This window comes from Cololabis saira, chromosome 19 (assembly GCF_033807715.1).
Source record: "Cololabis saira isolate AMF1-May2022 chromosome 19, fColSai1.1, whole genome shotgun sequence".
Classification (NCBI taxonomy): Eukaryota; Metazoa; Chordata; class Actinopteri; order Beloniformes; family Belonidae; genus Cololabis; species Cololabis saira.
The window spans coordinates 12,831,378-12,848,494 of record NC_084605.1 but is presented as its reverse complement, the minus strand read 5'-3'; the positions used below and the strand labels follow the sequence as shown (position 1 = coordinate 12,848,494).

Here is a 17,117-nt window from a genome sequence, read left to right as displayed (position 1 = left end):
AAGTGTTTATTCTTCCATTAAAAGCAGCCAGTTTTATGGGGTGAAGTGATCTTCCAACAGCGAAGAATTGAAGGCCAGCTTCACCCCTGACTGAAGAAATTAAATGACACTCAGAGTATGTTTTGGTTATCTTATCTGTCACTCAAAAACTGTTGTCATTGATTGTTCCCTTATACATCTACAAATGTTCCCTTGTGTTTTGTTTTCAATTTTAGAACACAATGTTAAGATCTATTATCTATGACTGTGAAAAAAAGATGGATGTGGGATCAAACTAAAGGGCCCTATTCACGTCTCAAAATGCTCAAAATGTAAAAGTCTGATCTTGTGCCATTTTACGTTATTTTATGCACAAAAAAAAACCTTATACAAAGTACTTGTATTATTATCATTCATTAATGAGGCAGCACTGTTGCCTTGCAGCAAAAAGGCTCCTGGTTCAACTCCCAAGCCCTGCAAGAGTCCTTCTGTGTGAAGTTTCACATTCTCCTCATGCTCGCAGTTTTCTCTGGGTACTCCAGTACACTGTGGGCTTCCTCCTAGTCCAAAAACATGTATGTTAGGTTTATTGCTGACTGTGATTGTGTATGGTTGTTTGTCCAAAGATGTGGCCCTGCCATGGACAGCCATGAACAATATATATGGAGAGAAAAACATTGGCATTAAACCTGGAAGGGTTTTTGTTGTAATCATTAACTCATAAGAAGCTGCACAGAGAAAAGAAACAAACCAGCAATCATTTTCTGGATAATGTCAAATTTTAAATAAGATTTATTTTTAATTTGCATATTTCCTGTTCTATCAATCTATTTGAAAGTACACTACCTGCTTGGCAATGAAGCAAACCTGTTGTGTTTCCACATGGTAAAAGTGGGTGTGTATGCCACGTAAATAGAGGAGAATTAATCCAAAGGACCAAAAATGATTTGTCTTAAAAGAGGTTTGATTAATACCAGTGTCTGTAAAATGAATGTGAGGATTAGCAGGTAATATTTTAGGCACCTGCCTTTGCTTGGAATAAAATTTTACACTTACAGTTACAGTTAATTTTACAGTTAGTTAATTTTACAGTTACAGTTAGTTAATTTTATAGATACAGTTAATTTTACAGTTACAGTTAATTTCACAGTTACAGTTAATTTTACAGTTAGTTACAGGTAATTTTACAGTTACAGTTACAGTTAATTTCACAGTTACAGTTAATTTTACAGTTACAGTTAATTTTACAGTTAGAATTACAGTTAATTTGACAGTTTTAGACGTAGACATATATACGTATATGTCTATGTTGTAGACCAGTGGTTCTCAAATGGGGGTACGTGTCCCCCTGGGGGTACGTGAAGGCACTCCAAGGGGTACATGAGATTTTAAAATATACATATATTTAAAAAGTAGTATCCATGCAAAAATCCTAAATAAATATTTAATAAATAATTGAGGAAAATATAAGTCTAAATTCATAAAATTAATTCTATCTTCAGGAGTAGGCTATTCAACTTATTATCCTAAAACCCCAGAGTATCCCCCACACCAGGATGGTTCCACCTAACCTGTCAAATGCCACCTGGCTTCACCTGTCAATCACTTGGACCAACGATGGAGTCGTTGTTGAAGCATAGCAGCAATATTTTTATGTTTAATAAATCAATTACTGATGGCACAGTGCTCTGTTTTAGGTCTTTTTTTAACAACCAAAAGTGCTTTGCGCTGGTTAGGGGTTACTTGGCTGAAAAAATATTTCACAGGGGGTACATCACTGAAAAAAGGTTGAGGACCACTGTTGTAGACAGCCGTTAATGTCTGTAGAAATCAGTCCCGCCTCGGCTTCCGTAGAAAAGGCGTAAAACGCGCTGACGTCAGCATAACAACAATCAGTCATGACAACTCGTATGAGGAAAAATTAATCTATTAAGATTTGATTCTACCTGAATCACAACGGTTTCCCCTGAATGCGAGAGTCTCAACATAGGGTAAGGACTTGAAAACGTGTACTGTAAGAATAAACCCCGGCTTACGTTTAAACAGACAGTGACAGTGTTGAACGTGTGCTAATTTAGCATCGGCTATTTTCTGTTTCTGGTTTTTCTTGTGACGTTGTGGGAAATGTTTTTATAAATACTACACCATGACAGTTTCTGAGGGTACGTGCAAATTGACGGATGTTGCTTAGATTATAATCAGCACGAGTGTACTGGGAGCCATGTGAGCTGCATTTTTATTAGACGAGCCTCCGACATATGTGTATAACTTATGCTGCGTTCCATTTACCTCGGAAGTCGGAACTCGGATCTGGGAATGACGACACAGACGAGTTATCAGCGTTCCAGTTACAAAGTCGGAAAACAAGTTTGTAGTTCGCATATACCCAGTACTCGAGTTGTAAAAAAAAAAATCAGGGGGGATGGTGGATTTTATCATATGGGGACAGATAATTTGTGCTGATTGCAAATAATATAATATATTACAAATAATAGCACTGACCAAAACACCTGCAGAAATACTGCAGGAATGACATAGCAGCAGTTAAATGAAGCCTTCTGTATGCTTTAAATATCCACTGGGCTTACATCAAATACATCAAAACACAACAATAAAAAACAGTTTTCTGAACTTATCAATATGAATCTGTCCTTCACAGGATAAGTAAAATGGATCACTGCAAAAACTCAAAATCTTAACAAGAATATTTCTCTTATTTCTAGTTAAAATGTCTCATTTTAGTAAAAAAAATGTCATTACACTTAAAACAAGACTCATCACTGGAAAAAACAAAAATGTTCACCTGTTTCAAGTAGATTTTCACTTGAAATAAGTAGAAAAATCTGCCAGTGGAACAAGATTTCTGGCAGATTTTCCTACTTATTTCAAGTGAAAATTTACTTGAAACAGGTGAAAATTGTCAAATAAGTTATTTTTCTGCTGTTAATTTTCTGGTGATGACTCTAAATGTTGAAATAGCAGTAATCCCACATTCATTGATGAAATGACATAAGGGATGGAAAGAGGGGATGGCAGTTTTACAGGGGGGATGATTTTGACCATTTTTATTTCAGGGGGGGATGCCATCCCCCCTCATCCCCCCTCAACTCGATTACTGCATATACCACATAAAAATGTGAAGTACACTATAGCAGCATATATATGCTGAACAATACTTGTATACGACTGATCTAGTGTGACCAAAACTAGAAAGAAGTGCTGCGAATTATTACAGAGCTCTCTTCTACTGTTTACAACCGGGGCAGCCATCTTGGAATGTGAACTCGGGGTTGGTGAAGACTCTCCCACTTTCCCAGTGGGAAATCCCACTTCGAGGGGCGTTCCAGTTGAAAAATCCGACTAGGAACTGGGAAATTCCCACTTCCGAGGACAAATGGAACGCGGCATTAGCTCGCTGAGCTAGCGCTGCTAACGCAGCCTGGCGCGGATCTGCAGTCTGCTGTGAATAAAGTTGATCCACAACGTGCCACCATCCCTGGGACCATAGGAGCTGCGTCTCAAATGAATATTGCGGGAAATGCTACTTGCAGATATCGTTTAGCAGCGGTTGTGTGGCAGGAGTGAGGTGTTTTACACAGAAAAGGATGGGCGTGTAATGCGTGTTGGTGGCTCTTTTTTTACTCCCCTACCAATGTCTGAATATGAATAGTTAAATCCCTGGCACTGGCAGTCTGGCTACAGGGCTGCGTTTTCGTTTTTTTTTTGTTTTGTCTTCAGCTGTGCAGTCAGCACATTAAACAAATGCCTTTTGGGTGGCAACAAACGAGCAGCATCACATCTACTGTAATTGGGGGCAAAGACGCGCATTGCAGGTACATTTTCTAACTTCGCATGCACTGCATTTCTCTTTATCTAGTGTGTGCGATCCGAGGCAGACGGGACATTTTTGAGACCTGTCAACTAGCCAGCCGAAGAGACGGGGAACAGGATAGGGAAGCAGGGCGAGGCGGGCCCCACGGAGCCGGTGGAGAAGATGGCCGGCAGCCCGGAGAAGAGCTCCACCGCGCAGGAGCTGAAGGAGCAGGGGAACCGGCTCTTCCTCTGCCGCAAGTACCAGGAGGCTGCAACCTGCTACAGTAAAGCTATTGTGAGTGACATTGTAACATGAATGCTGGAGATGTAAATAAATAAAAAAAAATCTTTCCTTAAACAATTTATTTGTTTATTAGGATCCCCATTAGCTACTACCTAAGTATGGAGGATTTTTTGTGCCAAAATTAAATAAATAAATACATCATTAATTAATTAAAATGGGAATTAAATATATCATTAATTAATTAAATGTGTCATGAATTAATTCAAATTAGAATGAAATATGTCATTAATTAATTAAAATACAATTAATTTTAAGTAAAAATATATATTTATTATTTGAGCATTTAATTAATTAATGACACATTTAATTAATGATTGCGTGTTGCGTGTGAATCATGAAAAGTGCCTTCATCAATCTCTCCATCCCCAAAGTCCGCACCACCTTTGGGCGCAATGCCTTCCGGTTCGCTGCAGCCTCTGATTGGAACACCCTACAAAAAACCCTTAAACTTTCTGTTCTCACCTCCATCTCCACCTTCAAACTACATCTTTTATTAAGTACAACCGACTCCTGCACTTGCCTTTAGTCCTCCTTCAAGCATACTGACTGTTTTACTGATTAATTGTTTTATCTTTTGTATTGTGTTTTAATGTCTTTTTGTGTATTTATATAACTTTGTTTTTTCATCTTAGCTCCCTCCCCTTACCCCCCTAGGCTGCACTTGTAAATAAGAAATTTGTTCTTAATTTGCTTGCCTGGTTAAATAAAGGTTAAATAAAATAAAATGTAAAACTGCATTTAATTAATTAATGACACATTTAATTAATGATTTCGTGTTGCTGAATCATGAAATGTAAATGTAAAACTGTCAGTTTCACTCGTCAAACTCAGTGGGCGGGGCTAACGCAAATCTAGTGGAATCCACTGCTTTGGACTTTCTAAACATGACAGCTGTGAGTTTGGAGGATTTTCGTGAACTTTGTAGAGAGTTGGTGAGCGATATCTTCGACCTTGCAAAGTATGTGGAAGCAGGATCTGCTGACCCCGAGCATGTAGCGTGTAAAGCAGAGGAACTGCTCGAAGTCGTTGGAGTTATTTCTGCACTTTCCCATCTTGACTTGATGTGCAGGGGAACCAATGAGGTGTTTGGAATCCGCCCACTGAGTTTGACGAGTGAAACTGACAGTTTTACATTTACATTTCATGATTCAGCAACACAAAATCATTAATTAAATGTGTCATTAATTAAATGCTGAAATAATAAATATATATTTTTACTTAAAATGAATTGTATTTTAATTAATTAATGACATATTTCATTCTAATTTGAATTAATTCATGACACATTTAATTAATTAATGATATATTTCATTCCCATTTGAATTAATTAATGATGTATGTATTTATTTATTTAATTTTGGCACAAAAAATCCCCCATACCTAAGTAGCAGCTATTCTTCCTGTGGTCCATACACATAAAAAGAAAATACAATACATAATATACAATATACAATACACGATATACAAAGGTTTTACTGAGCAGTATAGAAAATGAAATACGTGATTGCAATTTATTCTATAAAAAATGATTATAAATAATGAATGTAATGCATTCTACAGTATTAAATTACAAAGAACACATGATCATAATCCACTCTACAAAATCAAATACAACACTCCAGTCATGTAGTAAATGACAACAAGTGTTTCTTTATAGCATATTTAAATGACAATTTACTTTGTACTATATTAATGTGGGGTGGTAACCTGTTCCAATAAGTTATTGATCGATACATAGCTGTTTTTTTGAGGAGGTTCGTTTTTGGAGCAGGGAGTGTCAGATGCCCAAGGCTGGCAATTCTGGTGTTATGATTATGTCTGTCACTTGACTTTAATAACTGTTTGAAAAAGTACTCCGGTGCTTGATTTGAAATAATGTTTCTGGCAAACATGAGGACATTGATTTCAAGTTTGTTCTTAACTGTTAACCAAGACAGGCATGCATGCATATATTCTATGTTTGTGCACTCTACACTCTAGGCCAGAGCATACAGCAGGGGATACCAGAATGCTATAATTTTACAGTTCATGTCTATTGTCTGGTTTTCTGTCCTTCAGAACCGCAACCCATCGGTGGCTGTATACTACACCAACAGGGCTCTCTGCCATGTGAAGCTACAGCAGTATGACAAAGCTCTGGCCGATTGTAAGCATGCACTGGAGCTGGACAGTCAGTCGGTTAAAGCCCACTTCTTCCTAGGCCAGTGTCACCTGGAACTGGAGAACTATGATGAGGCCATTGGCAACCTGCAGAAAGGTCGGTGCAAACTCATAAAAGATGCGGAAAATGTGGCAACATTTTGCGGTAGTGTAAAATAGCACTTGTTCTCATTTGCTGCTTCATCTTCCCTATTTGTTTCCTCTTTTCAATTAAATTTCATGCTTTTTCAGGTTTTAAGCTCTTGTCATTTTCTTGTCCCTGCTTTATAAAGGTCTAAAACACGGCCTTGAATTATCAAGGCCTTGAATGTCAGGAAAAGTACAGGAAAAGTTTTCATAAGTTTCATAAATAGAAATTGCTGACATGTCATCTGTGGAATTAGAGATGCCAGAAAGAAAGACAGCTGAAAGTCCCCCTGGACGTTTGCATATGTGCTGTTGCTGCTGCTATTTGGAAGAACAGGGGTCTAAACTAGCATTTTCCACTAGTAGTACTGAAGCAGCATACTTTAATCTTATGAGCACCAGCAGAAATATTAAGAGCAAAGCTTCAGTTTATATACTATTCGCTGATGTGAAATTTAAGTTCTTGCCTGTCAACTAGGGCTGGGCGATATATCGAGATTTTAATATATATCGATATATTTTCAAACACGATATGGTACGAGACAATATCGTTTATATCGATTTTTAAATTTTTTTTTTTTTTTTTTTTTTACATTTTTTTTTTTTAATGATTTTGATATAGCTTATTTTGTGACAAATTGACTTGAATGTTTTATTTGAGATTTGCACAAATGTTTTGTTATTTGCACAACTGTCAACCTCAGTGGAAAAGTCTGCCTGTTACTGTCTACATTGTATTAATTGCACAGTGTATTTTAATTTAATTGTTATGCAGGAAAGGGATATTTGTTTTATTTTATTCAAGAAGCATTTTTATTCTATATATGCAGGCAGTTTATTTTTATTTCATTTGTTTTATACATTTTGAAATTGTGCAGACCTCTGTTAAGAAAGGTACCTGTGTGACATTTGGCACGAGGCTTTGTATTAAAATTGACTGTTTGTTTAAGGGTTTGCCTCAGAAAAAAATGAAGCTAACAGAGATGCTATGCTATAATGCTTTGGGGGAAACCCCAATTAAGGCACAGAAAAAATATCGAGATATATATCGACTATCGCCATTTAGCTAGAAAATATCGAGATATGACTTTTGGTCCATATCGCCCAGCCCTACTGTCAACACAAAGTAGAGGTTCAGATACTATTTTTTTTCTTTCCAATCCCCTTTGAGTATTGAACAATACACAGTATTGTTTTGATATGTATGTGTTACTTTTCATTTTCATATTTCTAAATAAGAAATTAAACATGATAAAAAACAAACAACTAAAAACACACATTAGATTAAAAATAGCTCTTAAATAAAGAGCCATTTCAGAGCCATATTTCTGACCTGGGAAACAGTACCACGGTTCCAGATGTTCAGTTACGTTGTGAAATCCAACATTATCAACAACCAACAAGGGCTGGTTATGTAGGACAGGGGTATGTGGGACAGGGGTGTCGAACTCTAGTCCTGGAGGCTTGTCCTCCTGCATGTTTTAGATATTTCCCTGCTTCAACACACCCTGATACAAATGACGTATTGTTAACAGATTTGTGCAGACCTTGATGACAAGGTGATGATCCATCAATTTGAATTAGATGTGTTGATGCAAGAAAACCTCAGCATTATGCAGGGCAGCAGCCCCTCAAGACTGGAGTTCAATTCCCCTGATTGCGGAAATGAATTCTACAGTTTTATCCATCGTTATTCTGGATTTAGTTTGCAAACTACAGCGTCGTATGATGAGTATGTGGGATTTTTCAGCCTAAAATGAGGCAATATTTCCAGCATAATGTTAATGGAAGATGACTAGTTCAATTCAGCAACTCATGTTCTGCTGCTTCTCCATCTGGAGACTTCCTGGCTTTTAGAGCAACAAAGAAGAATTGTGATTCTTTTATTAAAAATGTCACGTTATCCAATATTGTATAGATGTAAATATTCACCAATGGTAATACCCATATTTTTGACAGTATCTGCAAGTATTTTAGATACTGCTATCAGTATTGGCAACATCTCTACTATAAACTAAACAACAAACTTTCTGTTTGGAGAACAACCTGCAGATCCACGGATATCCTGACTTGATTACTTATTAATGCTTTAGTTACTGTTGAATTTTATGGAGGAACATCTCACAATGAAGGAGAATTTTAAGACAGGAAAAGATTCAGTTAAATGGTATTACTGTATCGTATATTCACTGATCAAGCATAGCATCATGGCCACTGACTGGTAATATGAGGGAACACTTCTCATCTTATAACAGTGCAATGTAAGACAGCTGGGAAAACCTGCATCCTGTCACTTACATGAATCTTATTTTAGCACTTGACACCTACCTAAAAACTTTTGCAGCACAACCACACCCCTCTACATGGCAACATTATTCCCCTACAGTAGCCGCCTCCCTCGGCAGGTTGGCAGTTTGCCCCTCAATGAATTTTGTATGAACTTTTCAGATCGAAGCCTCTGAGTTGTTTTATTTGTTCTCCAAATTCCCCGTATACCAATTGGATTTAACCTGAAGACATCTGTGAGAAGCAGTCCCAATCCACAGAGGCCCTACCCCACATCCCACAGGATCTAAAGATTCTGCTGCTAACATTTAGCACAAGACACTCTAGGACAGGGGTTCTTAACCTTTCTGACCTTGGGGCCCAATTTTTTCAGTACAGAGTGGCCCAGGGCCCATTAAATATAAACACTGTATAGCAGGGGTATTCAACTTTAAGTGGTCCATTTAGAGAAAATTTACTCAAGCGAAGGTCCAGAACATCATAATATATATATATATATATGTGTGTGTGTATATATATTCAAGTAGCCTCATAGTTGTATCAACATCTGCATCTGACTGTTATATTAAAAAAAGTACATATTTGCCATTTTTTTTATTTTTTTCTCTTAAAAATAAAGTAGATTTTATTTTATTTTTCAAATGCTATCTTATTTTATTTCTCTACCAGCAGTTTGAATTTCCCCTTTTCTTTGTTAATTGTCTCAACACATTTTTATACTAAATTAATATAAACACATCTTAACAATTTAAGGTTCAGGTTCAGGTTCTCATACACATGTGAAGGTGCTCATTGATGAGCCTGAAACGATATTTAGTTTTAATTATGTTCACTGTGGAGAAAGCTGCTTCACAGCTGTATCTGGACCCAAACATGGGTGTTTTAAGATGCTCAGCTTATTTTTCTGTGACTTCAGTTCAGACTTGAGTGGATATGTTTGATGAAAAACTTTGTGTTTTGTTTCAGTGGCGTTTCACTTTCGCACTTTGAACGCCACGGTCTCTGAACGTATGAGACACTGGTTTTGTCCCAGTGGGAAGACTGAACAGGATGAATTTGTCCATTCCGGGTTGCATATTTAAAAATACAGCGAGGACAAAACTTAGTTTGATTTTACTTTAAGTTATTTACATTAATAAGTTGTCAGGACTCAGTGTGTCGGGTTCATCCGAGCCTGATCAGCTGCGACGGGCACAGCCCGCACCGCAGCTCTCTGGTCGCGCTGCAGCAGTTACTTTCCGATGCTTTTTCGAAAGCCCGAACAGTCCAGTCCAGCAGACACGACAGCCCACGCATCTACATCTACCATCCTTCAGCAGTAACGACGGAGCCCACCGCCCGAGCGGCAGCCTCAGCCCAGCCGACCTCCCCGGCCGCGGGGACGCGCCGGGATAAATGAGCACGCCGCGCTCGCTCGCTCTGGGGGCGCAGACCCAAGTAATCGATCCCTGATCCTGGCGGATCTAAACCTACTCTGTGCAAAATGAAGGATTTTCTCTGTAAAGACACACCATTTCTCTTACTATTACACGTACAGCTAGCTGAGTGTCTTCTTCTCCTCATTTGGTTGGGAGTTGCTATGCAGTCCCGCGGCCCTCGCGGCCCACACGTACAAAACTGCATTTTTTTTGGCGGCCCACTAGATGGCGCTCGCGGCCCAAGTGTGGGCCGCGGCCCTATGGTTAAGAATCACTGCTCTAGGACACCCTCACATTTTCTTTGTCCAGATCCTAACTGCTCAGATCTCTTTTGGGAGGACAAGGAGGACCTGCTCAAGAGCTGTTAACAATTAGACACCCCTCCCTTTGGAATAAAACGGCACATGTTTCTGTAAACTGGGATTTTATGGCCACATTTACACAGCAGGGTTCAAGTGACTTAATTCAGATTTTATCCCCCCACTCATGTGACACAGATTGGATATGGTCATGGTCTCCTATTTTTTTTTTCTCTCCATTTTGAAATATCCTTAATCCTTTGCTGACTTCCAAGAAGGTTGCAGAAGGCAACAGCTTGAATAACATATTTTGTATTTCACGACTTTAAGAATAACAAGGAGGACTCAAGGCTTGTAACAGTTCACTTTTACTAAACCACTGACAGCGTAGCAGTATAAATGCACACATACAATTGAACTCTGAGGAGGCATGTCAATGCAATGATGGAACTAGGTCCTTGTACCACATCCTGTACTGAACCTCTATTCATCGAAAATGGTGCTTTGATCGTTTTTCCTTTGCTCACTAACCTTTTCCAAAGCAGTAGCCAATCTCATCTACCTTGCAAGGTTGTTTGCTGAGCAGTTAACCAATGCAGGTGTTAGATATGGGTCACTTTTAAAAGATGATGTAAGCAACTAATAGAAAAAATGCTATAAAGGCAATAAATGAAAACTGTCCATCCATGCATGCAGTGTAAATACATCCCATATGTCATATCATTTGTCAGAGCTGCTGTTAAGATCCAATGACGCATTCAAATTGTATCATTAAGTTAACACACAAGTGTCACTGGCAATCTTCTGCTCACTTATCATTTCTGCAAGTTGGATTCTGTTAACTTTGTATTTTTACCATCTGAAATGACCCTTTGAAGAAGGAAGAAATTATTTAAAAATAAGTCTGAAGGGACGCCTTTTAATAATATCTAGACTTCTAACCTTGATAGAATATCTCACATAAAATGAGTGATTTCTGAATGAGCCATGATGTTTTTGTATTGCAGCTTATAACCTGGCAAAAGAACAGAGGCTGAACTTTGGCGATGATATCCCCAGCGCTCTGCGGATTGCAAAGAAAAAACGTTGGAACAGCATTGAGGAGAAGCGCATCAACCAGGAGAACGAGTTGCATGCCTATCTGACAAAACTAATACTGGCTGAAAAAGAAAGGTGAGTTCATGAAAGTTACATATCATAAAAAGAGTTTGATCTTTTATCTCAAATCGATCTAAATTCACTTTATTTTTTACAGAGAGCTGGAGGAATATAAAGAAAAACAAGATGACAATCAAAATGGAGGTGATGCTGCCAAGATTGCAACAAAACATGTAGGTTTTTTTTGTATTTTATTTTGGAGCTTATTTGACATATTTTAAAGAAACCAAACAGAAATGTTTAAAATGCAATTAAACATTTGTTTATATGTCTGCAAATGTTGTTGTCATGGAAATGTGACCTGCTAAGGACAAGTATTTAATGGACATGGAGGAGCTGTTCTCCCAAGTGGATGAAAAAAGAAAAGTGAGTTTGAAATGTATTTATTTGAACTTCAGTTTACATTTAATGAATGAGTGTTCATGGATGCGCTGGTCCAAAAGTGATAAATTCTTTTTAGTTTTTATTTTTGTGTTTTTATTTTGGGTAAAAGAAAGTGGAAACAGTTACCATTTGTTTATCAAGGCATCTTTTATAGATGGATGTTGATTGGATTTAAATGATTAAACTTAAGAAGTGTACACCTTTATCTGAAAATTGATTATATTTGATGAGGATATCTAGTTTTTTAATGATGTATGCATTTATATGATATTTTGAGCAGAACTGGGATGGGTGATGTGGCTTCTGGGAAGAAAACCTTGTTAGTGTAGATTTGGTTGTTAAGTAGCACTTTGTCGTAAAACCTTATTGATCCAGAAGATAAGATTTGATCTAACTCGTAACAGTCATGATAAACTAATTTCTCTCAGTACCTCAATACCTGACTCTTACTATGACAATTTTTTGTTGTTTTTTGTGTGTATTTTCTTCTTACCAGAAGCGAGAGATTCCAGATTACCTCTGTGGCAAAATCAGTTTTGAGCTGATGAGGGAGCCGTGCATCACACCTAGTGGGATCACTTATGATCGCAAAGATATTGAAGAGCACCTACAGGTAAAAGTATTGACCGTCTCAGAATAAATCTACCTTATTTGACCTCAATATAAGACAAGCCCACTTATGCCTTATATTTGAAGCAATGCTATTATATTTATTTATAGGCTATAGCACATTACATCAAGGCAAAGTGTTGAACATAAAAAAATGAAATTCATTAAAACCAGCTATCAACATTACATAAAAGAAAATAATATAAATAAAACAGTTAAAGTAAAATTAGCTAATATTCAAAGATATTCAAATGTAGTAACAAACAAGAAAGCTTTAATATTTGATTTTAAAGAATCAAGAGTTGCAGCAGATTATTGTGCATGTTTAAAATACTCCAGATCCCTTTGTGTTTGTAAGATTAGATAAAATCCGGTAACTCATAATCCACTGCTGTTATTTAATTTGCAATGCATTATGGGTAATAATGCTATGAGCTGACTGAAACAACCCTGTATTGAGACATTTAAGTGAAATAAATATGACTTCAGTGCAGTCAGAAGTCATTGCAAGTTATGAAGATAAAACGAGACACTACTGGAGATGAAGAAGAGGGGAAAGTGGGGAAAAGTCTGTTTTGTCCGTGCATCTGGTGCCTTTCATTACTAATAGAGGATTTCTACTTTCTGTCATCAACACCAAATTGGGGAGTGGTAGTCTAGTGGTTACAGAGGTGGGCTTGGGTCTGGAGGAGCCCCAAAGATGGCAACCAAAATATACATATACCACCTCAGCGATGCCTTAACCATAATTACTCTCCGGGCGCCAGAATAAAGGCAGCCCACTGCTACTAGTTTAACTAGTGATGGGTTAAAAGGAACCCCGGTTATTAAGACTTGTAGGCCCTAATAAGCCACAATTGTTCTTTTATACTAAAATATGTTGTTAGAAACACATAAAATAATGTCATTGCTTTAAAAATCTACAATGTTTATTCGTATTTTGACCTGCGGGAGGCGCCATGTTTTACCCTTGCAATGCATTCTGGGGGCGATGACGTAGTCCGGTTGCTCTGGGAAGATAAGCCACGTTAGTTTAACCAGAGACGTTCAATAAACTGTAATAGCAAAGCATTAAACCAGGGTTCCCTTTAAAAGCAGAGGACACATTTCAGTATACTGATGAATACAAAAAAAATTGAATTTGTGATGAAAATTGTGATTAAGCATTCTATATCTATTACTATATATTCTATATATGGTCTATGTTGAAAGGGATGAGTCCATTACAACTAACCTGTGTAAACCTCAATGGGTGTAATTTTAAAGACTGTAATCATTCTTCATTGTATCACTGAGAGTTGCTCGCTGTATATTGCATATGTGGAATTATAGCTCACTTCTAAATCAGGGGCAGTTAAGAATGGATGACATAACTATTGGCTCAATATTATCAGAATCAGAATCAGAAAAAGCTTTATTGCCAGGTCAGACATAATCAGATGAGAGAACTTGACTCCGGTTTACACCGATGGCACCATTAATACGGACGCCATTTTTTTTTTTAAGTCTATTATAGTCTATTATTACTACACTTTCTGTTTTTCTCTTCAATTCATTCAAATGCATCAGGTGGACCAGGGAAGAAGTCTTGAGAACATAACATCGGGTCATTACTCTCAAAACGTGTGAAAAGCTTTGAAAATTAAACGATTTTAAAATAATAAAAAAATATACATTTTAAAGAGCAATTTAAGCATATCAAGGTTTAGAAGTCTTGATCAGAGTTCCTTTTAGGAGCCAGAACTATTATGTATTTATATGTCAGCCCTGGTTTATTTGCATTCTAAATAGGGTAAACTTAAACGAGGCAAAATTATAAAAATCTACTTTATGAATACGTATATTTAATCCATTATGGAATCAGTTATGCCGAAATACATTTAATGGCTTTTGTGTTCTTCTTCTGTGCAGCGAGTGGGTCATTTTGACCCAGTCACCCGGAGTCCCCTTACCCAGGATCAGCTGATCCCCAACCTGGCAATGAAGGAGGTGATCGACGCCTTTATCCAGGAGAACGGCTGGGTGGAGGACTACTGAAGAGACTCCTCCTGTTTCTCCTTCATGCCCCAGTACTCAACACAAAGTCTGGACAACACAAGACTTTAGAAAACAGATCACCCCTTGCCTGGATATCTACCTTACACAAACAGGAAAAGCCACACTTTGGATTATGAAACGGGAACTACGTAACTTGATCTGCCTCCTCCCCACATTTTATCCTTGTCGTAAAGCTTCTTGCTCCAACTCTATAAAGCTTTCTACATGGTTTCCACGTGTGCGAACCGACTGGGGCTCTGCAGACGCTGATGCGGTTTTATTATAGTACCCTTTGGGTCAGCTGTGCCGAAGCTTCCCATGCATGGGCAGCCAATCTGCCTCAAGTACATTGTAGAGGTATGGACGACAGCCGATTCTTCTGCAAAATCTCTCTTCAAAGCATCCACCTCATTCTTCTGCTACCTTTCTTTTTTTTTTCTCTCCTTCCCTGAATTGGAGATTGGTCCAGGTGCATGACTAGTCGCCACGCTCGGTCCAACAAGGCTACAGACTTTGAGGCTGCATGCAGCTGGCTGTTGAGGGACCCATGACCCAAGAGACTGTTGTCGACTTGTGCACATAACAGAATTCACGTCACACAGGCGGACACGGAAACCATGAATGAATTGCCTTTAAGGCTCAGTAATCATGGCCTGCCGTTCCCTTTAAGACCACGCTTGCTCTTCTCTTTCTAGTCTTACTCCATTTCTTCCTCTACGTCATGCTGTTTCTCACCTTTCCATCCTGACGTCTTTCTGCTCTGAGAGGCCTTCTTCTCATCGGGCTTTTCCATCTTTCCTGCCTCATCTCTGTCTGTCTTACTGAGTGCCACAGCTTCTGGAAAGAATTGCACTCCAGTGTTTCACATAAAACAGCAGTTGAAAAAATAAAATAAAAAAGGTGGTGGCAATTAATGAAGACCATGGCCTTTAATTAGGCATTTACTCCAGTATTTTGTAGTCATTTTTCATCAAAAAAATAACTGACCATTTGGCTATATATTAATTTGTTCATGTGGTGTCTCAAATGCCAAAAACCCGTTATGAACAAGGGTGACTTGTTTTACATTATAATGAATAGAAAAGTGAACAAAGTACCTTTTCTACTTGCTGGAGGCGCTTTATAGATATCAACCCATGTCATTTAACAAAGATTTTGAATAGATTCAATAGATTGTTTTTTCCTTTGCATATCAATCACCTCATTTCAGACAATTGAGATAAGTTGAATGTATGAGTAATGTGTTTCTTTGGTTTAGAGTGAACCTTCAGTAATTGAAGACGTTTTCCTATCAGGACAATGCAAGGCTTCCTTGAAAAGCTTTGAACTGGAAACTGAAAAAAAAAAAGTGACATTGCTGGATATAAAGTCGGAACATTTAAATGTTAAAACTTGAGAGATGAGAGATGTTAGCTGTTTTGGATGTTGCTAAAACCTGCTTTGACAAAAGGTCTGTGCTGTCTGTGCTGTTCATAGAAGCAGAATTGTGATCAGATGCTACGTGCGGCTCACATCAAGCATGAAGTGGATTTTTCTTTTCCTCCTTGGAAAAGCCAGAATATGCTTTGCATTTTTTCCTCATCTTTTTGCTGTTGTTTTTTTTTTTTTTCTTGTATCCCCCTCAGTGTCGCATATATGAACTAAGTAAAACTGTGTCCTATCACACGGGTCTGAGGTTCAGTAGCATCACTGCCCGCCCCCCCCCCCAAAATAAAAACCTCTGTCATACACATGCTGGAAGAGTTCCGACCATCTTGTCTCATCGATACCTCAATCCAAGTGTTTGCTTGCTAGACGTTCAGCATTCTTCGTAAAACACATTTTAAGTTCAGTACTTGTGTTTTACAGGCTTTCCAGCTGAATGTGGTAAATTAGGCCTGTCGGTGGTTGTTTGTGTTGGGTTGCAGGCATTGTACATACATTTCTGGCGTTACTGAGATTTTATTTCTTGACAAGTTAGGGTTATTTTATTCTTGAAAAATCCTAAAGTTTGAGACGCTGTATTAAATGTAGATATGTTGATATCATAAATGCCTGATTCAATTTTCAATCATTTGTTCCCATTAAACCATGAAGTTTGAGGATGTTTTTTTTTTCTTTCTTTTTTTTGTGTTTGATGCTAGATGATCATTAAAGAGATACCAAGTGTGAATGGAACTTTACTGTATCATTGTATGATTGCAGTAGCTGTTTTTAAGTTTATGTATAATTCTCCCCTTTAACTGTAGGCCTTATTGTATCTACTTCTTTCAGTGCTAAGTCAGTATGTTTATGATTCACTTCTTGCATATTTTAAGAAATTAAAACAAAAAAGAAAACACGTTAAATGTGGAAGCCTCTCAAAACCTCTTGATGTGTTTTCTTGACAACTGAAACATTTTACTTACCAAAGATTTTTAGTATGGGATCATACATTTTACAAAAAGGATATCCTCTGGTTCTTAAGTGGTGTTTAATTTAAGTAAATCCAACCTCAGATGAACAACAATTCACCTTTTCACTTCAGAAAAGTTTAATACCTGGAATAACCACACTTTTGCAGCA

At 37.7% G+C, this 17,117-nt stretch overlaps 1 protein-coding gene across 1 annotated transcript; it reads left to right on the top strand.

Moving 5' to 3' along the window:
* Positions 1–1,837: 1,837 nt before the first annotated feature.
* stub1 (STIP1 homology and U-Box containing protein 1) lies at positions 1,838–16,654 on the top strand. Its single transcript, XM_061708500.1, has 8 exons — positions 1,838–1,970; positions 3,857–4,087; positions 6,155–6,353; positions 11,393–11,558; positions 11,641–11,716; positions 11,853–11,909; positions 12,424–12,540; positions 14,448–16,654. Exons 2-8 carry the CDS (start codon positions 3,974–3,976, stop codon positions 14,571–14,573), a joined length of 855 nt encoding a protein of 284 aa, XP_061564484.1. The 5' UTR covers positions 1,838–1,970; positions 3,857–3,973; the 3' UTR covers positions 14,574–16,654.
* The last annotated feature ends 463 nt before the right edge of the window (positions 16,655–17,117 follow it).